The sequence below is a fragment of the Procambarus clarkii genome, chromosome 4 (assembly GCF_040958095.1).
Source record: "Procambarus clarkii isolate CNS0578487 chromosome 4, FALCON_Pclarkii_2.0, whole genome shotgun sequence".
NCBI classification, from domain to species: Eukaryota; Metazoa; Arthropoda; class Malacostraca; order Decapoda; family Cambaridae; genus Procambarus; species Procambarus clarkii.
Window position 1 is genome coordinate 43226240 of NC_091153.1, and position 25493 is coordinate 43251732.

General features: G+C 53.1%; 1 protein-coding gene across 1 annotated transcript in view; it reads left to right on the top strand.

The window, feature by feature from the left end:
- Positions 1-25223, top strand: part of LOC123750712 (mucin-2-like) — an 86137-nt gene extending 60914 nt beyond the window's left edge. Inside the window, exons 3-4 of the mRNA XM_069336193.1 lie at positions 7581-7756; positions 24199-25223. Coding sequence (XP_069192294.1) covers positions 7581-7756; positions 24199-25223 — 1201 coding nt within the window. The remainder of the gene's footprint in view (positions 1-7580; positions 7757-24198) is intronic.
- Positions 25224-25493: the final 270 nt, after the last annotated feature.

Consider the following 25493-nt stretch of genomic DNA (forward strand, 5'->3'; position numbering starts at 1 on the left):
TATATGTGTGTGTGTATGTATATGTATGGGTATAAAGTATATATGGAAGCTGATCAGAATTACATTTCACCTTTGTGAATGTACATTAATGACACTATGTAAAAGACACATCAAACACTTTATGTAGGGCATACGTAAATCTGTGTATCTATGTATTTACGTATGTAGGTTAGCTTAGTATTTTAAAAGCACCGAATCACCTTCTGTGGTTGAGTGTTCAATAAACCCTTGAACTATATGTTTAACACTTCTCTAACCCTGTCCATGGAGGACAGAAGAAAATGTATATATGCTGGTTAGCATTGTAAATTTGTGGCCACGTCTGTGGTAGAAAATAATAATAAAAAAAAAAAAAAAAAAAAAAAAATCCACCACAGCCCGGTTGGTCCGGCACTCCTTGAAGAAAGCGATCCCGTTTATTCTTGAAGATGTCCACTTTTGTTCCGTTCCGGTCATCGTATGCAGAACATTTTGCGTAGCTCACAGACACGCAGAAAACCTCTCTAGAAACCAGGAAACATTAGCCTTAAAGCGCTTTCGTGATGTTTAGCCTTCAGGAAAGGTTTCTGAAGATGGTTATTGTGGATCCTATTCTTTGCATGTATGTACCATAATGAATTCACTTACCTTTGTTTAAACGTAGATTCTTACACACACACACACACACACACACACACACACACACACACACACACACACACACACACACACACACACACACACACACACACACACACACACAGGGGGGCCTCGTAGCCTGGTGGATAGCGCGCAGGATTCGTAATTCTGTGGCGCGGGTTCGATTCCCGCACGAGGCAGAAACAACTGGGCAAAGTTTCTTTCACCCTGAATGCCCCTGTTACCTAGCAGTAAATAGGTACCTGGGAGTTAGTCAGCTGTCACGGGCTGCTTCCTGGGGTGTGTGTGTGTGTGTGTGGTGTGGAGAAAAAAAAAAAAAAAAAAAAAAAAAAGTAGTTAGTAAACAGTTGATTGACAGTTGAGAGGCGGGCCGAAAGAGCAAAGCTCAACCCCCGCAAAAACACAACTAGTAAACACACACAAAAGTTACGTTAGAAAGAACTTTTTTAGTGTCAGAGTAGTTAACAGATGGCATGCATTAATTAGGCAGTGATGTGGTGGAGGCTGACTCCATGCACAGTTTCAAGTGTAGATATGATAGAGCCCAGTAGGCTCAGGAACCTGTACACCAGTTGATTGATAGTTGAGAGGCGGGACCAAAGGGCCAGAGCTCAACCCCCGCAAGCCCAATTAGGTCACGGCAATTAGGTGAGTACCCCCCCAAGTACAAATAGGTGAGTACAAATGGGTGAGTACACACTAAAGTGGTAACTCTGGTACAAATATCCCCGAGAGGTGACAGTGTTTACAAGACATGTACAAACTCATTAAAATAAGCAGAAATATATGTTAGAAGCTCGTATTACAGACGTTATAGGTTAGGTTATAGGTTAAACACACTTCGCACCCCGACTTATGGCTGTTAACCATGTGTGTAGGGTTCACTGATCTGGAGTAATGGGTTGTAATGCCAGCAATCACTCCATTACATGTGTGGCCACCTTGGCTTCAGCACATGTTGTTGTTGTTTAAGATTCGCTACCTGGAACAAAAAGTTCAAAGTAGCACGGGCTATGGTGATCCCGTACAACATCAGCACAAACCGCCTCGTTTCTAAAGCTGAATTCACAGTGGCGAGACTGTAGTAATCGAATATATATACTCACCTAGTTGTGCTTGTCGGAGGGTTGAGCTCTGGCTCTTTGGTCCCGCCTCTCAACCGTCAATCAACTGGTGTACAGGTTCCTGAGCCTACTGGGCTCTATCATATCTACACTTGAAACTGGAGGATTAAGAAGGAGGAAGAAGCAGAGAAAGAGGATGAATATGAATAAGAAGGAAGGGGTTTGGCATGTGAAGAGCTTAAGGGATGGAGAGGGATAGAAAGGAATGAAGGGGTGAATGGGTGGGGTGGGGTGGTGTGGTGGTTGGAAATGCGTGAGCAGTTGGTCCCCAGAATGTGGCTGGGGTCCCCCAGAGTGTGGCTGGGGGTCCCCCAGAGTGTGGCTGGGGGTCCCCCAGAGTGTGGCTGGGGTCCCCAGAGTGTGGCTGGGGTCACGTCCACCCTCATATTGACCATGTGGGGGGACACCCCCACCCACCCAACACCTCCCCTGACCCTACCCTCGTCTGCCTCCAAGTTTGCCTCTGTGTGTGTACTCACCAAATTGAAACTTCACGATCGAACTTCAGACCTTGGACCCGGCCTTCACAGAATTATGCCCTGCGTTTCAGCATCTTGGTATTGGCTATGGAATCATGAGTTATTATACAAACTATTTGCCCTTGTTATAGGTAAGTTTCTCTTCAGCTTCTTTGTATCTCGAGTCTTCTTTGTATGTGACTTGAGTCATCGTCTTCCGGACTGTCTTCCCTTTAAGGTTCTTATTCATACGGCATACATAGTCATAATCTTGAACCTAAATTACTGCGATCGTCTCAAAGCTCGACAAATGTACTCAATAGAAAGGACACGAGAGAGATACCAAATAATATACACGTGGAAAATACTGGAGGGTTAGGTTCCAAATCTACACAGTAAAATAACAACGTACTGGAGTGAACGATATGAAAGAAAATGCAGAATAGAACCAGTGAAGAGCAGAGGTGCTATAGGCACAATCAGAGAACACTGTATAAACATCAGAGGTCCGCGGTTGTTCAACGTCCTCCCAGCGAGCATAAGAAATATTGCCGGAACAACCGTGGACATCTTCAAGAGAAAATTAGATTGTTTTCTTCAAGGAGTGCCGGACCAACCGGGCTGTGGTGGGTATGTGGGCCTGCGGGCCGCTCCAAGCAACAGCCTGGTGGACCTAACTCTCACAAGTCAAGCCTGGCCTCGGGCCGCTCCAAGCAACAGCCTGGTGGACCTAACTCTCACAAGTCAAGCCTGGCCTCGGGCCGCTCCAAGCAACAGCCTGGTGGACCAAACTCTCACAAGTCAAGCCTGGCCTCGGGCCGCTCCAAGCAACAGCCTGGTGGACCAAACTCTCACAAGTCAAGCCTGGCCTCGGGCCGCTCCAAGCAACAGCCTGGTGGACCAAACTCTCACAAGTCAAGCCTGGCCTCGGGCCGCTCCAAGCAACAGCCTGGTGGACCAAACTCTCACAAGTCAAGCCTGGCCTCGGGCCGCTCCAAGCAACAGCCTGGTGGACCAAACTCTCACAAGTCAAGCCTGGCCTCGGGCCGCTCCAAGCAACAGCCTGGTGGACCAAACTCTCACAAGTCAAGCCTGGCCTCGGGCCGCTCCAAGCAACAGCCTGGTGGACCAAACTCTCACAAGTCAAGCCTGGCCTCGGGCCGGGCTTGGGGAGTAGAAGAACTCCCAGAACCCCATTCATACGAAGTCCTACAAACAAGGATCAAATAATACCACGCGTATTTACACATACGATACGAGACATAAAGAAGTGTAAAGTTACTTGGCCAACTTCAGTGTTAACTTGATATTATCACACATAATTACATGAATAAAATGACATCAACCCAAAATTACCCTGAAGACGGGGTCGTTGAACTTGCTAAATAGAAATCACTTACTACAGAAATCTTGCAAGATTTCATTCCCAGTTATTAATTATTTTGTCTACAAAATTGCAAAAAAATGGAGACTTAGTCCCTCCCAATCTAATTACCTCCAGATCCCTCTAACCCACCTTCCCGTCCTTCTTCAACCTTCCCTTCCCTCTCCCACATTCCCCTTACATTTCCTTCTACCTTCTCCCACTTTTCCCTTGGCGTTCATCATACTCCTTAACGTCCCGTCCTCCGCCCCCTTCGTCAGGTGAGTGAGGGCCGCGTCACTGGGGTATTGAACGCTGCCGCCGCACGGATACTATTATGCCACAATGGCATAGCACTCCCAAGATTACCGGCGCCCGCCCACCGGCCTCCACTACCACCCACGCCCGCCCACCGGCCTCCACAACCACCCACGCCCGCCCCACCGGCCTCCACAACCACCCACGCCCGCCCCACCGGCCTCCACAACCACCCACGCCCGCCCACCGGCCTCCACAACCACCCACGCCCGCCCCACCGGCCTCCACAACCACCCACGCCCGCCCCACCGGCCTCCACAACCACCCACGCCCGCCCACCGGCCTCCACAACCACCCACGCCCGCCCCACCGGCCTCCACAACCACCCACGCCCTCCCCACCGGCCTCCACAACCACCCACGCCCGCCCACCGGCCTCCACAACCACCCACGCCCGCCCACCGGCCTCCACAACCACCCACGCCCGCCCACCGGCCTCCACTACCACCCACGCCCGCCCACCGGCCTCCACAACCACCCACCGGCCTCCACAACCACCCACGCCCGCCCACCGGCCTCCACAACCACCCACCGGCCTCCACAACCACCCACGCCCGCCCACCGACCTCCACAACCACCCACGCCCGCCCACCGGCCTCCACAACCACCCACGCCCGCCCACCGGCCTCCACTACCACCCACGCCCGCCCACCGGCCTCCACAACCACCCACCGGCCTCCACAACCACCCACGCCCGCCCACCGACCTCCACAACCACCCACGCCCGCCCACCGGCCTCCACAACCACCCACGCCCGCCCACCGGCCTCCACAACCACCCACGCCCGCCCACCGGCCTCCACAACCACCCACGCCCGCCCACCGGCCTCCACAACCACCCACGCCCGCCCCACCGGCCTCCACAACCACCCACGCCCGCCCACCGGCCTCCACAACCACCCACGCCCGCCCACCGGCCTCCACTACCACCCACGCCCGCCCACCGGCCTCCACAACCACCCACCGGCCTCCACAACCACCCACGCCCGCCCACCGGCCTCCACAACCACCCACGCCCGCCCACCGACCTCCACAACCACCCACGCCCGCCCACCGGCCTCCACAACCACCCACGCCCGCCCACCGGCCTCCACAACCACCCACGCCCGCCCACCGGCCTCCACAACCACCCACGCCCGCCCACCGACCTCCACAACCACCCACGCCCGCCCACCGGCCTCCACAACCACCCACGCCCGCCCACCGACCTCCACAACCACCCACGCCCGCCCACCGACCTCTACAACCACCCACGCCCGCCCACCGGCCTCCACAACCACCCACGCCCGCCCACCGGCCTCCACAACCACCCACGCCCGCCCACCGGCCTCCACAACCACCCACCCACGCTTTTATGTCCGCCTAGTCAATTTGCACAATTTTAATGATCACCCACATGACTCCGCCCACACCACACGCCCACGCCACGCAGCCACACTACACGCCCACACCACGCAGCCACGCCCACACCACACGCCCACACCAAGCAGCTACACCACGCAGCCACACTACACGCCCACACCACGCAGCCACACTACACGCCCACACCACGCAGCCACACTACACGCCCACACCACGCAGCCACGCCACACGCCCACACCACACGCCCACACCACGCAGCCACACCACACGCCCACACCACGCAGCCACACCACACGCCCACACCACGCAGCCACACCACACGCCCACACCACGCAGCCACACCACACGCCCACACCACGCAGCTACACCACACGCCCACACCACGCAACTACATCACACGCCCACACCACGCAGCTACACCACGCAGCTACATCACACGCCCACACCACGCAGCTACACCACACGCCCACACCACGCAGCTACTCTACACGCCCACACCACGCAGCTACACTACACGCCCACACCACGCAGCTACACTACACGCCCACACCTCACGCCCACACCCCGCAGCTACACCACACGCCCACACCCCGCAGCTACACCACACGCCCACACCCCGCAGCTACACCACACGCCCACACCCCGCAGCTACACCACACGCCCACACCCCGCAGCTACACCACACGCCCACACCCCGCAGCTACACCACACGCCCACACCACGCAGCTACACTACACGCCCACACCACGCAGCTACACCACACGCCAGGGCCTGCTCCCAATACACTTATTTAACCATTCGCAGACATATAATTTATTTCCTCTTTTTATCCTCTTCATGGAGGCCGACTTTCTGAATTCCTCATTTTGTTTTGAATGTTTTACCAACAGCCAATGTTCTTAGCTCACATCCATTTCTCATCCACCAATGTTCTTAGCTCACATCCATTTCTCATCCACCAATGTTCTTAGCTCACATCCATTTCTCATCCACCAATGTTCTTAGCTCACATCCATTTCTCATCCACCAATGTTCTTAGCTCACATCCATTTCTCATCCACCAATGTTCTTAGCTCACATCCATTTCTCATCCACCAATGTTCTTAAGTCACATCCATTTCTCACCCACCAATGTTCTTAAGTCACATCCATTTCTCATCCACCAATGTTCTTAAGTCACATCCATTTCTCACCCACCAATGTTCTTAAGTCACATCCATTTCTCATCCACCAATGTTCTTAAGTCACATCCATTTCTCATCCACCAATGTTCTTAAGTCACATCCATTTCTCACCCACCAATGTTCTTAAGTCACATCCATTTCTCATCCACCAATGTTCTTAAGTCACATCCATTTCTCATCCACCAAAGATTTTCCTCGCGTTATCACATCATTCCTCTTCCTTTTCTTTTCCTTTAGCTCCTCTATCGTCTATTTTGCTTCTTACTTGTCCAAACTCTTCCCCTGTTCTTTTGTTCTCTTGTTCTCAATCTTTAGTGCCTCCAGTTTATCACGGCCATCTTAACTCCCTTTCATGTTTCCCTGCTCGTCATCTTAACAGGATTCTTCCATTAATCTTATCTTCCGTGTTTTCCTGCTTCTTCGTTCCGTCAGTCTTCCTTCGTTCTCTTTACTCCCCATTATTCTCTTTCTTACATCTGCCATCTGTATGTTACATCCGTCACCAGGTCCCCCCCCCCCCGGGGGGCCCTCCGTCACTAGGTCCCCCCCCCGGGGGCCCTCCGTCACCTGGTCCCCCCGGGGGGCCCTCCGTCACCAGGTCCCCCCCGGGGGCCCTCCGTCACCAGGTCCCCCCCTGGGGGGCCCTCCGTCACCAGGTCCCCCCCTGGGGGGCCCTCCGTCACCAGGTCCCCCCCGAGGGGCCCTCCGTCACCAGGTCCCCCCCGGGGGGCCCTCCGTCACCAGGTCCCCCCCGAGGGGCCCTCCGTCACCAGGTCCCCCCCAGGGGCCCTCCGTCACCAGATTCCCCTGTGGGGCCCTCCGTCACCAGGTCCCCCCTGTGGGGCCTTCCGTCACCAGGTCCCCCTGTGGGGCCTTCCGTCACCAGGTCCCCCTGTGGGGCCCTCCGTCACCAGGTCCCCCCGGGGGCCCCTCCGTCACCAGGTCCCCCCCGGGGGGCTCTCCGTCACCAGGTCCCCCCCGGGGGGGCCCTCCGTCACCAGGTCCCCCGGGGGGCCCTCCGTCACCAAGTCCCCCCCGGGGGGCCCTCCGTCACCAGGTCCCCAGGGGCCCTCCGTCTCTGCACCAGCCGCTTGACCACATCCAGACATCCATCATACTTACCACCTCCCACAGACATATCCACGGAGAGGAGGCAGAGGAAGAGAGAGGGGAGGAGAAGAAGGAGGAGGAGGAGGAAGAGAAGGAGAAGGAGGAAGAAGAGAAGGAGGAAGAGGAAGAGGAGAACTATCAGGGGAAAACGCCAAACCATTACGACTATATAGCCCTGGAAAAGGGGAGGATAGTGGGATGTAGTAGGATGAGGAGAGTGAGGAAGGATGGAGGATGAAGGAGAGAAACTAGAGGAAAGGCAAGTCTGAAGGAAGATGGGCAGGAGCGAGAGACGAAGAAGGGTATAGAGGAAAAGGAGATGGGACTGAAGGAGGAGGACGAGGAGGAGGGAGTTGGAGGATTTTCTGACGGAGAGACAAATGGCGACCTTCCGACGTCTGGGGGAAGGTCGCTGGACGTCTTGCTGGTGTCCCCCCCCCTCCCCCGACACCAGCACATTACTCCCACCAACCACCAAAATCCGCGTATCTGTTCTCATTAAAGTGTGTGTGCGAGTGCGAGTGCGAGTGTGTGAGTGAGTGTGAGTACTCACACTCACTCACACTGAGTGTGTGTGTGTGTGTGTGTGTGTGTGTGTGTGTGTGTGTGTGTGTGTGTGTGTGTGTGTGTGTGTGTGTGTGTGTGTGTGTGTGTGTGTGTGTGTGTTTACTAGTTGTGTTTTTGCGGGGGTTGAGCTTTGCTCTTTCGGCCCGCCTCTCAACTGTCAATCAACTGTTTACTAACTACTTTTTTTTTCCCACACCACACACACGCACACCCCAGGAAGCAGCCCGTGACAGCTGACTAACTCCCAGGTACCTATTTACTGCTAGGTAACAGGGGCACTTAGGGTGAAAGAAACTTTGCCCATTTGTTTCTGCCTTGTGCGGGAATCGAACCCGCGCCACAGAATTACGAGTCCTGCGCGCTATCCACCAGGCTACGAGGCCCCCGTATGTGTGTGTGTGTGTGTATGTGTGTGTGTGCGTGTGTGTGTGTGTGTGTGTGTGTGTGTGTGTGTGTGTGTGTGTGTGTGTGTGTGTGTGTGTGTGTGTGTGTGTGTGTGTGTGTGTGTGTGTGTGTGCGCGTGCGTGCGTGTGTGTGTGTGTGTGTGTGTGTGTTGTGTGTGTGTGTGTGTGTGTGTGTGTGTGTGTGTGTGTGTGTGTGTGTGTGTGTGTGTGTGTGTGTGTGTGTGTGTGTGTGTGTGTGTGTGTGAAATAACCTAGAGAGATGTTAAGAGAGAAAGGAGTAAAAAGGAAAGAGAGTTAGAGGAGAAAAAGAGAGAATTAAGAGATGGTGGGAAGGGATAGAGAGAAGGGAGAGGGGAAAGAGAGGTAATAATTGCCACGAGGACAGGTGTGTGACAGGTCCACCACACTACTGCCTACCTTGTCCCATCTCTTTCTGCCCGCCTTCCATCCCTCCCTCCCTCCCATCCCTCACTTCCCTCACTCTTCCTCACTTCCCTCACTCTCCCTCACTCTCCCCCTCCCTCCCTCCCTCCCTCCCTCACTTCCCTCACTCTTCCTCACTTCCCTCACTCTCCCTCACCCACTAACACCACGACTCATCCAAACACAGCCACAAATCCTCTAACGTCGCCACATCTCAGAGCGCGAGTTAACCCTTAACTTGAAAGAGCAACTTGTGAACCACCAAACTGTTGCTACACGCAGGTGCTCCTGTGCTAACTACAAGAGTACACAGAATCTGGTCAGCCACGGCTGACAGAATGTGTAGGGAAATGGGGCAGTGTGGGTGGAGTGATGGTGGTAGCCAGGGTGATGGTGGTGGTAGCCAGGGTGATGGTGGTGGTAGCCAGGGTGATGGTGGTGGTAGCCAGGGTGATGGTGGTGGTAGCCAGGGTGATGGTGGTGGTAGCCAGGGTGATGGTGGTGGTAGCCAGGGTGATGGAGGGTGGCCTCTCCCCCGGGGTATGGGTAGTGGAGACGGTGATCGACAAGCACGGTGGCAGGCACGGTGACAAGGATGTCTGCTCACAGCCTAAAGCACCGTGACTGGACGAAGAACTCCCAGAACCCCATCAAGCAGGTATCAAGCAGAAGACATCCACAGTGGTCTCAATTCCGTCATCTCCGGGCAGCGCCCAGCCACCGGTGAAAAAAACCGGAGGATTCTTTTAAGAACGCGACACTAACTGCAAGTTGATGAATGTTTTTAGTGTATTAGTCCACCGGTGTACGGCTACCTGGAGATACAACTCCGTATGAAGTGTATGGGATGATTACATACACTTACTGGGTCACTCTTGCTGGCGCCGGAGGTCCAGTCTTCACACACGTACTGCACACGCTGGAGATGCTACTCTTTGGTCTTTACTAAGACCTTCGTTTGTACATCTTGAACAGTTCTTTATTTGAGCTATTTACTATGCAAGAAGCGGTCGCGGAGGGAGGAGGAAGAGGGGGCAGGAGGAGCAGGAGCAGTGTTAAAAGGATAGGAACGAACACCTTGACCCGTTCTACGGCACCTTTCGTCTTGAAATAAAATATATATACAAACACACACACACACACACACACTTGTCTTGAGAGGTTACGAGTCCTAGGGGGGGGGGGGGGGGAGGGGATTGGGGGTCCTGTTTGGGTGTATGTTTGCCTCACCCCCCCTGCAATCTCTAGGTGTATGTCTGACTCACCCCCCTGCAATCTCTGGGTGTATGTCTGGCTCACCCCCCCCTGCCCCTGCAATCTCTGGGTGTATGTCTGACTCACCCCCCTGCAATCTCTGGGTGTATGTCTGACTCACCCCCCCCTGCAATCCCTGGGTGTATGTCTGACTCACCCCCCCCCCCCTGCAATCCCTGGGTGTATGTCTGACTCACCCCCCCCCTGCAATCTCTGGGTGTATGTCTGGTTCCCCTCCCCTGCAATCTCTGGGTGTATGTCTGGTTCCCCTCCCCTGCAATCTCTGGGTGTATGTCTGGTTCCCCTCCCCTGCAATCTCTGGGTGTATGTCTGGTTCCCCTCCCCTGCAATCTCTGGGTGTATGTCTGGTTCCCCTCCCCTGCAATCTCTGGGTGTATGTCTGGTTCCCCTCCCCTGCAATCTCTGGGTGTATGTCTGGTTCCCCTCCCCTGCAATCTCTATCAACATTTTATCTCCTTAGCTGCGCAGCACAGCACCAACAAAGTGAGCATCACTGCGTCTGCCCCGGACACAAGTAGCTCCTCCTGTGCCCACGATAAAATCTATAATAGTCGGGTAATTACATATAAACACAAAAAGTAATATGCAAATTTACGAGTGAGGTAATACAGGTAGCAATCTAGGAGCGGCGGGTAGCGTGCACGCGAGTGTGTTCTCAAGCACACACTCGAGACATATCTAACAAAAACAGGACAACAAAATTTGCTCGCATCACCGGTAATGGGGAGTTAGGGAGCGTCAAGCGCAGGGTGGAGTACTTGTTCACAAACACGCAACAACAACAACAACAGCGTCCGACAACAGTAGCAACTGTCAAGGGTGAGGACAGGGTGAAGCTCCAACAACAACAGGAAGTCAAGCCTGGTTTCGAACCGGGCTTGGCCAGGAGAAGTACTCCCAGCCCACCAAACACACACCGAAACTACGACGTTGGTACAACGTTCGAACAAGTTTTAACACCTCCTAACCAGTTATAACAACCAATATAGCAAGTTGTAACAACGTTCTAATACGTCATAGACACGTTAAGCCAAGATGTGACAACTTTATTACAAGTTGTAACAAGCGGAAAATAAAGACAGTTTCGGTTTGTGTTTCCAGGGCAGAACCCCAGCAAGGTATTCACCTAGTTGTGCTTGCGGGGGTTGAGCTCTGCTCTTTCAGCCTTCCTCTCAACTGTCAACCAATCAACTGTTACTAACTACTATTTATTTTTTTCACACACACACACCAGGAAGCAGTCCGTAGAAGCTGTCTAACTCCCAGGTACCTATTTACTGCTAGGTAACAAGGCCATCAGGGTGAAGGAAACTTTGCCCATTGGTTTTCCACCGGCTGCTGGGATCGAACCCTGTTCCCTAGGTCCACGAGTCTAGAGTGCGGTCCACTCAGCGCTGTACTACTCAGAATGAGTAATAGGGTGAAGTAGGAGCAAGGAACAGCAACAGAATGAAGCTGGAACAAGAAGCAGGTAGCATAAACAAATTAATTGTATCAAGGTATCCTTGGTATCCTTGGTATCAAGGTATCAAGGTAGACCTTCAAGGTGTCTTCCCTAAATCCTCGGGGGTATCAAGGTATTAATTAGCAACAATAAATGATGAGACTGAACGTAATTCAGTGTCATTAATTCCTCTTCGGCAGCATAATACAGAATGCCACTCCGTAAAAATTACAACTATTTTGCCTTTCCAGAAACGTACGGACCCAAGCAGCCCGCCTAACCTATCGAGGCTGATGAACAGGAAACGTCAATATTAGGGTGCTTTAATTTGTTACCAATAAAGGCCTTTTTAAGGGATTTGTTGATTACATAAAAGAATGAGAGGACGCGTTTGGCAGAAACGAGCATCAGAAAATGTACAACTTGGCACACAAACTGTTAAGCAGTAACAATGGGCAGTGAGAACAGACTCCTGCAGCAACAACTGGAGGATTTAGCACAAGCAACCATCACCATCGCTCATAACGTGATGTTTAACAGTGATAAATTTCAGGTACTCAGGTACGGCAAAAATGAGGATATGAAACATAATACAGGGTACAAAACACAATCGAATCTGCCCATAGTAGAAAAACAGCATGTCAAGGATTTGGGAATAATGATGTCCGACGATCTAACGTTTAAGGAGCATAACCAAGCAAATATTGCGTCAGCCAGAAAAATGATAGGATGGATTACGAGAACTTTCAAATCCAGGGATCCCATCACAATGGTTGTACTCTTCAAGTCACTTGTGTTGTCCCGTCTTGAGTACTGCTCAGTACTCACTTCCCCCTTCAGAGCAGGAGAGATTGCTGAAATAGAGGGAATACAGAGAACATATACGGCACGCATAGACGAGATAAAACACCTAAATTATTGGGATCGTGTCAAAGCTCTCCAAATGTACTCTCCAGAAAGGAGACGAGAGAGATACCAAATAATATACACATGGAAAATACTGGAGGGACAGGTCCCAAATCTACACAGTAAAATAACAACGTACTGGAGTGAACGATATGGAAGAAAATGCAGAATAGAACCAGTGAAGAACAAAGGTGCCATAGGTACAATCAGAGAACACTGTATAAACATCAGAGGTCCGCGGTTGTTCAACGTCCTCCCAGCGAGCATAAGAAATATTAGAAATAAATAGAAAAACCATGGACATCAAGAGAAAACTGGACTGTTTTCTAAGAGAAGTTCCGGATCAGCCGGGCTGTAGAGGGTATGTGGGCCTCGGGCCGCTCCAAGCAACAGCCTGGTGGACCAAACTCTCACAAGTCAAGCCTGGCCTCGGGCCGCTCCAAGCAACAGCCTGGTGGACCAAACTCTCACAAGTCAAGCCTGGCCTCGGGCCGCTCCAAGCAACAGCCTGGTGGACCAAACTCTCACAAGTCAAGCCTGGCCTCGGGCCGCTCCAAGCAACAGCCTGGTGGACCAAACTCTCACAAGTCAAGCCTGGCCTCGGGCCGCTCCAAGCAACAGCCTGGTGGACCAAACTCTCACAAGTCAAGCCTGGCCTCGGGCCGCTCCAAGCAACAGCCTGGTGGACCAAACTCTCACAAGTCAAGCCTGGCCTCGGGCCGCTCCAAGCAACAGCCTGGTGGACCAAACTCTCACAAGTCAAGCCTGGCCTCGGGCCGCTCCAATCAACAGCCTGGTGGACCAAACTCTCACAAGTCAAGCCTGGCCTCGGGCCGGGCTTGGGGAGTAGAAGAACTCCCAGAACCCCATCAAGCAGGTATCAAGCAAGTACCTTGGGTAAGACATCTTTAAGGTCCCCGAAGGCTGCCGACTTAAGGAACTGTGTCACAGCTTGAGATAAAAAGTCGGGAGCCTTCAAGGTGTCTTCACTAAGCTGTCACACGTAAAGACTATACGAAAGTGTAAAGGAGGAATACCCCATGTTCTATCCTCTGGAAGAACAAGTAATCAGAAAATAACATTATTCAAGAAAAAAAACAAAAGTTACAATTTTGATAGTGTATTAGTTGGTGATGGCGGTAGTTGTGTTCATGTAGTGGTAGTTATAATGTGTTATAACTAATCCACCAGAACTTGTGTTCATGTAGTGGTAGTTATAATGTGTTATAACTAATCCACGAGAACTTTCACCACCATTTTCAGCATGGACAAATTATCTACGCCAGCACCAATAACAGCAGCCAGTACCCAGAAAGACTATCACAGTAAACGAGCAATTAATAACAGCAGCAGAGGCAACAGTAGTAGCAGCAGAAGCAACAGCAACAGCAGTAGTTGCAGTAATAGTAGAAGCAATAACAGCAGTAGTAGCAGCAGCGGCAAAGGCAGCAGCAGCAGTAGCAGCAGCAGTAGCAGCAGTAGCAGCAGAGGCAGAGGCAGCAGCAGCAGTAGCAGCAGCAGCAGCAGTAGCAGCAGAGGCAGAGGCAGCAGCAGCAGTAGCAGCAGCAGTAGCAGCAGCAGTAGCAACAGCAGCAGCAGCAGTAGCAGCAGCAGCAGCAGTAGCAGCAGTAGCAGCAGCAGCAGCAGTAGCAGCAGAGGCAGCAGCAGCAGCAGAGGCAGAGGCAGCAGAGGCAGCAGCAGCAGCAGCAGTAGCAGCAGCAGCAGCAGCAGCAGCAGCAGCAGCAGCCCCCCCTCTCCACACTGCCCACCGTCTTATCACAGCCCAACACAACACCTGGCCCCCCAAAAAAATATACCACGAGGCCAAATTGGAAAAAAAAAATCCAATCAAATAAACTGCCCAAACAGCTTCCTCAAACCACCGCCCTCGAAGAAAGTAAAAAAAAAAAATCGCCAACATTAAGCTTATGATAAATCACCCCAATTTTCGGCCCTGTCATCTTCCTTGACCCTAAATCCTCGGGGGAAATTAATGCCACGCTTGGCAGGACGGAGAGAGACGTTACTGGGATCCTTGAGGAGGAAGAGGAGACCAGGAGGGAAGGCCCCTCACGCCGAAGGGGAAGGTAGAAGCCAAGACACCACACCACAGGAGGGGAAACATCCTCGTGCTAGTTGGAGAGTGGGTAGGGGAAAGGAGGGGAGAGAGAGGGGAAGGAGACAGACAGACTGACAAGGCAGGAGTGGTGGACGAGTGACAGATTGTAGGGTGAAGGAAGAAAAGGACAAGATTGGAGGGTAGCGTTACATGCGAGGTGACAACATGGAAGGGGCCCCTACGCTGACAACATGGGAGGGGCCCGGACGCTGACAACATGGAAGGGGCTCGACAGTGTCAACATGGAAAGGGCCCGGACAGTGACAGTTAAATTTTTACCAAGTGGTAAATATACAGTGAAAGGGGGCTGCACTGTACACCAGTCACTGTTCCAGGACTGTAATCAGATTCCAGCACCACCAACCCTCACAGTTTGACCATCCAGGTCTTGTGCAACTCTCAATTGGCTTCCTGGAAATCCTGGAAAATCACATGTGTTGGAGTATTTTGTAGTAGTGTCGGTGGTTGTGTGTATGTAAAGAACTGTGGTGTGTTCTCTTGGCACCCTCCTGTGCTGTGGAACCCCAGCTGGTTGTTCACTGTTGGCCTCTGACACTTCAACTGGACCACCCTCCTCCTCCCCTGGGAGGGGAGAATGAAAGAAGGAAGGGGGGGAGAGAGAGAGAGAGAAAGAGAGAGAGAGAGAGAGAGAGAGAGAGAGAGAGAGAGAGAGAGAGAGAGAGAGAGAGAGAGAGAGACAGAGAGAGAGAGACAGAGAGAGAGAGAGACAGAGAGAGAGAGAGACAGAGAGAGAGAGAGACAGAGAGAGAGAGAGACAGAGAGAGAGAGAGACAGAGAGAGAGAGAGACAGAGAGAGAGACAGAGAGAGAGACAGAGAGAGAGAGAGAGAGAGAGACAGAGAGAGAGAGAGACAGAGAGAGAGAGAGAGACAGAGAGAGAGAGAGAGACAGAGAGGAGAGAGAGACAGAGAGAGAGAGACAGAGAGAGAGACAGAGAGAGAGACAGAGACAGAGACAGAGACAGAGAGAGAGACAGAGAGAGAGAGAGAGAGAGAGAGAGAGAGAGAGAGAGAGAGAGAGAGAGAGAGAGGAGAGAGAGACAGAGACAGAGACAGAGAAAGAGAATACAAATAATAACACATTAGTGCACGAAGCGGGGAGACGGAAAATGAAATGATGAGAGGAGGAGGAGGAGGAGAAAACTTAAGGAAACATGACGAGGGAGACTAAACGCTACGATGAAAGACAAGACGAGAATTAGGGGAGAACTTCAAAAAGCTAAAGATGAAAGAGGACGAACAGAGACGCAGGGACAGACAAGTTAGACGGAGATGGTGATGCGAAGAGGACGGAAGACGGGTTTAGATAGAGAAGGAGGTAGACAGAATAGGAGGGGTGAAGAGAGACGAGAGAAAGAGAGAAGTGGAACAATTGATAAGTAGAAGCAATGAGGCGGTTGGATATTAACTGAATATTAAAGTACTCTCATCAACATCCAGTTAAGAACTAAGGCACTACGGGCTCACCATAGCCCGTGCTGCTTGGAACTTTGTTCCAGGTAGCGAATCTTTAACAACAACAACAACAACAGTTAAGAACTGTGGAACACACTATTCCTTTGTGTAATCAAAAGCATTAATTCGCTTACAAAATTTTTAACTAAAATAGTATTGGTTTATTTTATAATGCAGCGTAACACAAGATTTTTAAGTTCAGGAAAACTTGGCTTATTAGGCAAATCGGGCCTTGCATAGTAGGCTGAGAAGTGCGTTCTGGCTACTAGGTACGACAGTGTGTGTGTGTGTGTGTGTGTGTGTGTGTGTGTGTGTGTGTGTGTGTGTGTGTGTGTGTGTGTGTGTGTGTGTGTGTGTGTGTGTGTGTGTGTGTGTATATATATATATATATATATATATATATATATATATATATATATATATATATATATATATATATAAACTGAAAACTCCTCACCCCTGAAGGATTCCAACCCAGACAGCCAGGGCTCCATGCACCTTAGCATATCCAGCACAATACCGCTAGACACACAGACTGTACAAAAAGTTTGGAAATCGTCTGACCCTTACCCCAACCCCCCGACAGCACTCTGTGGTCAATTTTAGCGTACAGCAATGTCATCGAATCACCTCGCTTGTGAAGGGCAGTGGCTTGGGTAAACTAGGTGAGGGGGGGCGGGGGGGGGGGAGTTAATGTGGCTTAAATGGACTACCTGGGTTATCATTGTGAGTGGGTTAGAGATTTCTTCTACTCCAGCATATCTCAAGTCAAGGTCTTCCGGTGGTGGCTTTTGGAGAGTTTGTTGGCGATCTCAGTCCGGGTTATCAGCGAAGGTTGTCTCCCTGTGGGATGGTTAGTGTGGCTTGGGAGGGAGGAAGCTGGGTAATGAGGGAGGGATAGGAGGAAGGGATAGGAGGGAGGGATAGGAGGGAGCCAGGGATGGGAGGGATGGAGCAGAGCAACAAGGTGAGGGAGGAGGACGTTGACAAATGCGGCTAATTGCTGGCAACATCTGGAGGCGCCAGACGAGCCCTGGGACATGTAGCCAGCGTCACCTCTCAGGCCGGAGCGGGCAGCCATTCGAGCCCAAGGTAATTACCCACCTCCGGGCCGGTACCTTCGACACAGCTCCGGGCACGTCAAAGCACCTCCAAGAGCCCAAGATCCTCACCCCGAGTTCTTGGCACACCCTCAAGACCTTCACAAGAATGTCTTGGAGTCGAGAACATTCATTCATTAAGTCAATATGAAGTCCTAAATGATCCGAATACCGTAAAATAAATGTTCAAAGAAACAGGTGTCTCAACATACGTTATCTTGAGGTTATCTTGAGATGATTTCGGGGCTTAGCGTCCCCGCGGCCCGGTCCTCAACCAGGCCTCCTTTTTTAGTTACACATCCCCAGGAAGCAGCCCGGAGCAGCTGTCTAACTCCCAGGTATCTATTTACTATTAGGTGAACAGGGGCATCAGCGTGAAAAAACTGCCCATTTGTTTCAGTCTCCAACGGGGATCGATCCCCGATCCGGTGGAGGATTTTACCTAAATCCTTACCGGAGGATTTTTCCGGTAATTCCTTTTGAAAGCATTTTATGTCCAATAACACCATGGTCACATTTATCAAAAGCTTTTGCGAAATCTGTGTAAATTACATCAGCGTTTTGTTTGTCTTCCATAGCATCTAATGCCATATCATAGTGGTCCAGCAACTGCGACAGGCAAGAGCGCCCTGTTCTGAAACCATGTTTACCGGGGATATGGAGATGCTGTGATTCCATGTATTTTGTGATCTTACTTCTTAGCACTCTCTCAAAGATTTTTATGATGTGCGATGTTAGTGCTATCGGTCTGTAATTTTTGGCCTCGGTTTTTTTTACTTAGTAGTTTTTGACAGTGATTTTTTACTTAATTTACATTTATTAAACAGCTTAAGGGAGCCGGTCGGCCGAGCGGACAGCACACTGGACTTGTGATCCTGTGGTCCCGGGTTCGATCCCGGGCGCCGGCGAGAAACAATGGGCAGAGTTTGTTTCATCCTGATGCCCCTGTTACCTAGCAGTAAAATAGGTACCTGGGTGTTAGTCAGCTGTCACAGGCTGCTTCCTGGGGGTGCAGGCCTGGTCGAGGACCGGGCCGCGGGGACACTAAAAAGCCCCGAAATCATCTCAAGATAACCTCCGACGCACTACAAGGTTGTTAATAACTATACTAACCTTGCATTGTAAAGTTGCGAAGCTACTAAACTATTCAATACCTGTAAACAAGTCGTCAAGAAAGAGGAAAGATGCACAGGTTTCGTAGGTGAATGCTTGCTTGATACCTGCTGGATGGGGTTCTGGGAGTTCTTCTCGACGACTACTGGGCCAGCACAAGGGAGCCATAAGATTGGCATATAAAGTAGTTACCTTGTGGTGGTTCCCACCATAGTAGGGGGAGGGGGGGAGGGGGGGAGAGGAGGCGGCTTCCCATCATTGTTCTCCCCCCCCTCTAGCCACCAGAGGGAGCCACCACTCTCTTCCCGTGCATTGTTGTGTGTGTGGAGGGGGGGAGGGAGGGTCACAGGTGCCACGGCCTGGGAGACAATGCCAGTGGTGCCAGTGCAGCTCCCACGCTACTCCCATCCCTCTCCCACCATCTCCACACCTGCAACACCTGCCATGCTCACTGTCACACCTGTGCCACCACGTACACCTCAACACTGGCCGGGGGGGAGGGGGTGAGAGAAAGATGGGGCATCGTAGGGGGGGAAGAAAAAGGGGGGCAGGGGAAGAAAAAGGGGGGCAGGGGAAGAAAAAGGGGGGCAGGGGAAGAAAAAGGGGGCGGGGCAGGGGAAGAAAAAGGGGGGCGGGGCAGGGGGAAGAAAAAGGGGGCGGGGCAGGGGGAAGAAAAGCGGGGGCGGGGCAGGGGGAAGAAAAGCGGGGGCGGGGCAGGGGGAAGAAAAAGGGGGCGGGGCAGGGGGAAGAAAAAGGGGGCGGGGCAGGGGGAAGAAAAAGGGGGGCGGGGCAGGGGGGGAGGAGGGGAAGAAAATAACTGCTGATCACATGACCAAGGAACAAGTAAGACAAATTAAACACCCTCATTTGCATAAATAATAATAAACAGCATAAAGAGGACCAAAGAGCCAACACCGTGGGAGGCTGACAACTTGACAAGACGCCTGTCAGGCGGATCTGTCAAAACTGGCAAACACGAAAAATGTTGCCACGCTGCCAGGGAGCCACCGAGGCCGAGGGGAAAGTGGGAGAGTAAAGGAACAGGTGGAATAGACCATAATATGACCACTCAACACTAACTTTCCCTCCCCCCTTTCCCCCTTCCTTCCCCTCCCTCCAAGGGGAGACAGGAGGATCGTGGTGTTCCAGGTGAGACAGGAATACAAGAAGACAGCGGCGAGTGTAAACATTACGGGATCACCATAGCCCGTGCTACATGGACACTTCGTTCTGATTAGCTAAATCTAAAAACAACAACGAGAGTAAAATTCAAGACTGGTAGACAGGTATGGGACGGGTGCAGGTGTGGGGCGAGATGGTCCCCGTGGCCCAGGTGGGAAGGTGAAGCACTCACCGTCACTACGTGGGAGAAAGTGCCACAACTATACTACGTGGGAGACAGTGCCACAACTATACTACGTGGGAGACAGTGCCACAACTATACTACGTGGGAGACAGTGATACCTGGTTGATACCTGGTTGATGGGGTTCTGGGAGTTCTTCTACTCCCCAAGCCCGGCCCGAGGCCAGGCTCGACTTGTGAGAGTTTGGTCCACCAGGCTGTTGCTTGGAGCGGCCCGCAGGGCCACGTACCCACCACAGCCCGGCTGATCCGGAACTTCTCTTAGAAAACCGTCCAGTTTTCTCTTGAAGATGTCCACGGTTGTTCCGGCAATATTTCTTATGCTCGCTGGGAGGACGTTGAACAACCGCGGACCTCTGATGTTTATACAGTGCTCTCTGATTGTGCCTATGGCACCTCTGCTCTTCACTGGTTCAATCTTGCATTTTCTTCCATATCGTTCACTCCAGTACGTTGTTATTTTACTGTGTAGATTTGGGACCTGACCCTCCAGTATTTTCCATATGTATATTATTTGGTATCTCTCTCGTCTCCTTTCTAGAGAGTACATTTGGAGAGCTTTGAGACGATCCCAATAATTTAGGTGTTTTATCTCGTCTATGCGTGCCGTATATGTTCTCTGTATTCCCTCTATTTCAGCAATCTCTCCTGCTCTGAAGGGGGAAGTGAGTACTGAGCAGTACTCGAGACGGGACAGCACAAGTGACTTGAAGAGTACAACCATTGTGATGGGATCCCTGGATTTGAAAGTTCTCGTAATCCATCCGATCATTTTTCTGGCTGACGCGATATTTGCTTGGTTATGCTCCCTAAACGTTAGATCGTCGGACATCATTATTCCCAAATCCTTGACATGCTGTTTTTCTACTATGGGAAGATTCGATTGTGTTTTGTACCCTGTATTATGTTTCAGATCCTCATTTTTGCCGTACCTGAGTACCTGAAATTTATCACTGTTAAACATCATGTTATTTTCTTCTGCCCAATCAAAAACTTTGTTGACATCTGCTTGTAGTTTTTCAATGTCTTCAGCAGAGGTAATTTTCATGCTGATTTTTGTGTCATCTGCAAAGGACGACACGAAGCTGTGGCGTGTATTTTTGTCACAACTAGTGCCACAACTATACTACGTGGGAGACAGTGCCACAACTATACTACGTGGGAAACAGTGCCACAACTATACTACGTGGGAGACAGTGCCACAACTATACTACGTGGGAGACAGTGCCACAACTATACTACGTGGGAGACAGTGCCACAACTATACTACGTAGGAGACAGTGCCACAACTATGACTCTCTTCCTCTGTGTCTGGTGCGTCGCTTTCCACCCTGGTATTGTTCCCTCCCTCACACCCCTCCCCTCCCCTCCCTCCCTCACCACCTGGCTCCCTCCCTCCCTCCCTCACCACCTGGCAAACTACACAAGATCTTTCTCTCCCTAATAGTTACAACTTAGAACATCTGAATCGATCTGAAAACTTTACACCGCTTGCTGCACCGGCACCAGCACCGGCAGCTCCAGCTAGCGCTCTCTCCCTCCCTCCCTCCCCCTATCTCTTCCCCCCCTCTCTCTCTCTCCCTCCCCCCCCCCCCCCTCTCTCTCTCTCCTCCCTCCCCCCCTCCAACACCGAGAGGACACTCATCATAGCTAGACAACCTTTACCTCTGTAGTCAATCAGTGTCTTCAAGAGGGAACTAGATACGCTACTTCAGTGTCATAAAACATATTTAATAAAGATACCACATGACCTATGACCTAAGGGTCATTAAGAGTCCAGTTAAGACTCTAGATAAGAGGCTGGTTAACAAGGGTATAGTTAAGAGACCTAGAGGGTCTCCTAATACAGTTGGCTTCGTTTAAGACTTACAATCGGAGCTCACGGGTTCGACTCCCGTGCGGGACAGAAATGGCTAGGCACGTTTCCTTTCGCCTCATAATGGCTATGTTGAAACCTAGCAGTAAATAGGTACCTGTGAGTTAAGCAACTGTTGTGGGTGGCATTCAGAGGAGTCAGTAATTCCACATTGGGAGGACCTCTATGCATGCCTTAAGTATGTATAAACGCACAGGCTTCCTGCCCCCGACAAAATGAATTACATGAATGGTTACGTAGTTCAACCAGTTCCTGTAGCCACCTGCCACGGGGGCCAAACCTGCCACTGGGGGCCCCCAACCTGCCACGGGGGGCCCCCAACCTGCCACGGGGGACCCCCAACCTGCCACGGGGGGCCCCCAACCTGCAACGGGGGACCCCAACTTGCCACGGGGACCCCCAACCTGCCACGGGGGACCCCCAACCTGCCACGGGGGACCCCAACCTGCCACGGGGGACCCCCCAACCTACCACGGGGGACCCCCAACCTGCCACGGGGGACCCCCAACCTACCACGGGGGACCCCCAACCTGCCACGGGGGGGCCCAACCTGCCACGGGGGACCCCCAACCTGCCACGGGGGACCCCCAACCTGCCACGGGGGGGCCCAACCTGCCACGGGGGACCCCCAACCTGCCACGGGGGGCCCCCAACCTGCCACGGGGGACCCCCAACCTGCCACGGGGGACCCCCAACCTGCCACGGGGGACCCCCAGCCTGCCACGGGGGACCCCCAACCTGCCACGGGGCCCCCAACCTGCCACGGGGGACCCCAACCTGCCACAGGGGCCCCCAACCTGCCACGGGGGGGCCCCCAACCTGCCACGGGGGACCCCAACCTGCCACGGGGGACCCCCAAACCTACCACGGGGGACCCCTAACCTGCCACGGGGGACCCCAACCTGCCACGGGGGGGCCCAACCACATCCTGACAATTGCTGTGACACTGTCTCCTGGAGGCTTTGTGCTGCCCATCTGAGAGAGCCGCCTCTCTGCCTCTCACACTCTTCAAGAAAAAGACTCGACAAACAACCTACCAAGAATACCTGATCAACCAGGCTGTGATTTATATGCCAGGCTGCGACCAGCCGCGTCCAACAGCCTGAATGACCAGACGACCAACTGGGAGGCCTGTTCGGAGACCGGGCCGCCGGGATTCCTGGAACTACCACAAGGTAGCCGCAGGAAGGTAGCTACCTCATATATAGGCGTCCCATCTCAACAGGTCATCAATTTGGTGCTGAGAGGTCGGTATAGTGTTGGCCTCGCTTATTACAGGTCCGAGTTCGATCTCCGATGATCGAAGTGGATGGGCACCGTTCCTTCCCCCCTTCCAATTCCAAATCCACATATCCTTTCATATCATATCCACATATCTAGTGGTATATAATGATATTGGCTCAGCCCTTTATCATCATAATTACCTTACCCTTGAGTGTGTAATTTCTCTTATCATACATAACATTTGCATCAATACAATTATCATAACCGGTGGAACTACCAGTAGTTAGTCCAACTTGCTCGCTGTTATTAGCCGTTACGTCTACCTGGAGCATACCTGTAGAGGGTTCCGAGAGTTGCTCTACTCCCCCGAGCCCGGCCCGAGGCCAGGCTCCATGTCTGTCATGATGATAATTTCTGAGAGTTGGTGTTAATCAAGCTGAAGCTGGACCTCTTTATACTGTGAAGTGAACCCGTTATGTGTGATTGAGGTGATTGAGGTTTATACTGTCATGCACCAGAGGTTTTAAAGTGCTTGATGAGTAGACCTTGAATTAAAAATAAATGGCTTCGAATCGGAGAAAATTACCCAACAATAGCTTGGTATCTATTGCAGTGCAGCTATTGGTGTAGGCTCTTGGTACCTGGTTGATACCTGGTTGATGGGATTCTGGGAGTTCTTCTACTCCTCAAGCCCGGCCCGAGGCCAGGCTTGACTTGTGAGAGTTTGGTCCACCAGGCTGCTGCTTGGAGCGGCCTGAGGCCAGGCTTGACTTGTGAGAGTTTGATCCACCAGGCTGCTGCTTGGAGCGGCCCGAGGCCAGGCTTGACTTGTGAGAGTTTGGTCCACCAGGCTGTTGCTTGGAGCGGCCCGAGGCCAGGCTTGACTTGTGAGAGTTTGGTCCACCAGGCTGTTGCTTGGAGCGGCCCGAGGCCAGGCTTGACTTGTGAGAGTTTGGTCCACCAGGCTGCTGCTTGGAGCGGCCCGAGGCCAGGCTTGACTTGTGAGAGTTTGGTCCACCAGGCTGTTGCTTGGAGCGGCCCGAGGCCAGGCTTGACTTGTGAGAGTTTGGTCCACCAGGCTGTTGCTTGGAGCGGCCCGAGGCCAGGCTTGACTTGTGAGAGTTTGGTCCACCAGGCTGTTGCTTGGAGCGGCCCGCATATCCTGGCTGTGTCAAAATCTGGTAGGAGGTTATTCAGGCAGTAGGAGAGCTGTGTCCATCCCTGCCTAATAAAATGCTCGGTATAGAAAGTTTTTTCCGGAAAAAAAAACCTGATGACAATCTATGGAAACCAGCTGATGCCGTCACCTGGCACGTGTGTAACTCCACAGTGAAATGAGTCTTCTTCACCACAGCGGTGGCACCACTCCTGGCCTCCACCACAGCCGTGGCACCACTCCTGGCCTCCGCCACAGCCGTGGCACCCCTCCTGGCCTCCACCACCGCCGTGGCACCACTCCTGGCCTCCGCCACAGCCGTGGCACCTCTCCTGGCCTCCACCACAGCCGTGGCACCCCTCCTGGCCTCCACCACAGCCGTGGCACCACTCCTGGCCTCCGCCACAGCCGTGGCACCCCTCCTGGCCTCCACCACAGCCGTGGCAACCCTCCTGGCCTCCACCACAGCCGTGGCACCCCTCCTGGCCTCCACCACAGCCGTGGCACCACTCCTGGTCTCCACCACAGCCGTGGCACCACTCCTGGCCTCCACCACAGCCGTGGCACCACTCCTGGTCTCCACCACAGCCGTGGCACCACTCCTGGCCTCCACCACAGCCGTGGCACCCCTCCTGGCCTCCACCACAGCCATGGCACCCCTCCTGGCCTTTACCACAGCCGTGGCACCACTCCTGGCCTCCGCCACAGCCGTGGCACCCCTCCTGGCCTCCACCACAGCCGTGGCACCCCTCCTGGCCTCCACCACAGCCGTGGCACCCCTCCTGGCCTCCACCACAGCCGTGGCACCCCTCCTGGCCTCCACCACAGCCGTGGCACCCCTCCTGGCCTCCACCACAGCCGTGGCACCCCTCCTGGCCTCCACCACAGCCGTGGCACCACTCCTGGCCTCCGCCACAGCCGTGGCACCCCTCCTGGCCTCCACCACAGCCGTGGCACCACTCCTGGCCTCCGCCACAGCCGTGGCATCCCTCCTGGCCTCCACCACAGCCGTGGCACCCCTCCTGGCCTCCACCACAGCCGTGGCACCACTCCTGGCCTCCGCCACAGCCGTGGCACCCCTCCTGGCCTCCACCACAGCCGTGGCACCCCTCCTGGCCTCCGCCACAGCCGTGGCACCCCTCCTGGCCTCCACCACAGCCGTGGCACCACTCCTGGCCTCCACCACAGCCGTGGCACCCTTCCAAAACATGAACTTCAGGTGAAACAAGTAACCCACTCCCAGGCCAGACTAGAACATACCATCCATTCCACGTCCCACTATTCCCTTCCCCTCTATCCCATTTTCTCTTCTCTTAATTCGCCTCCCCCCCCCCCACGGGCCTTCCGCCCCACAGCCCCCCCCACGGGCCTTCCGCCCCATAGCCCCCCCCCCACTCATGCCATCTACCACAGTGGTGGAGGACTGGGGAGCAGGGAGCAGGTCGGCCACACACACACACACACCCACGCAATCACACGCTGATTCTGGCCGA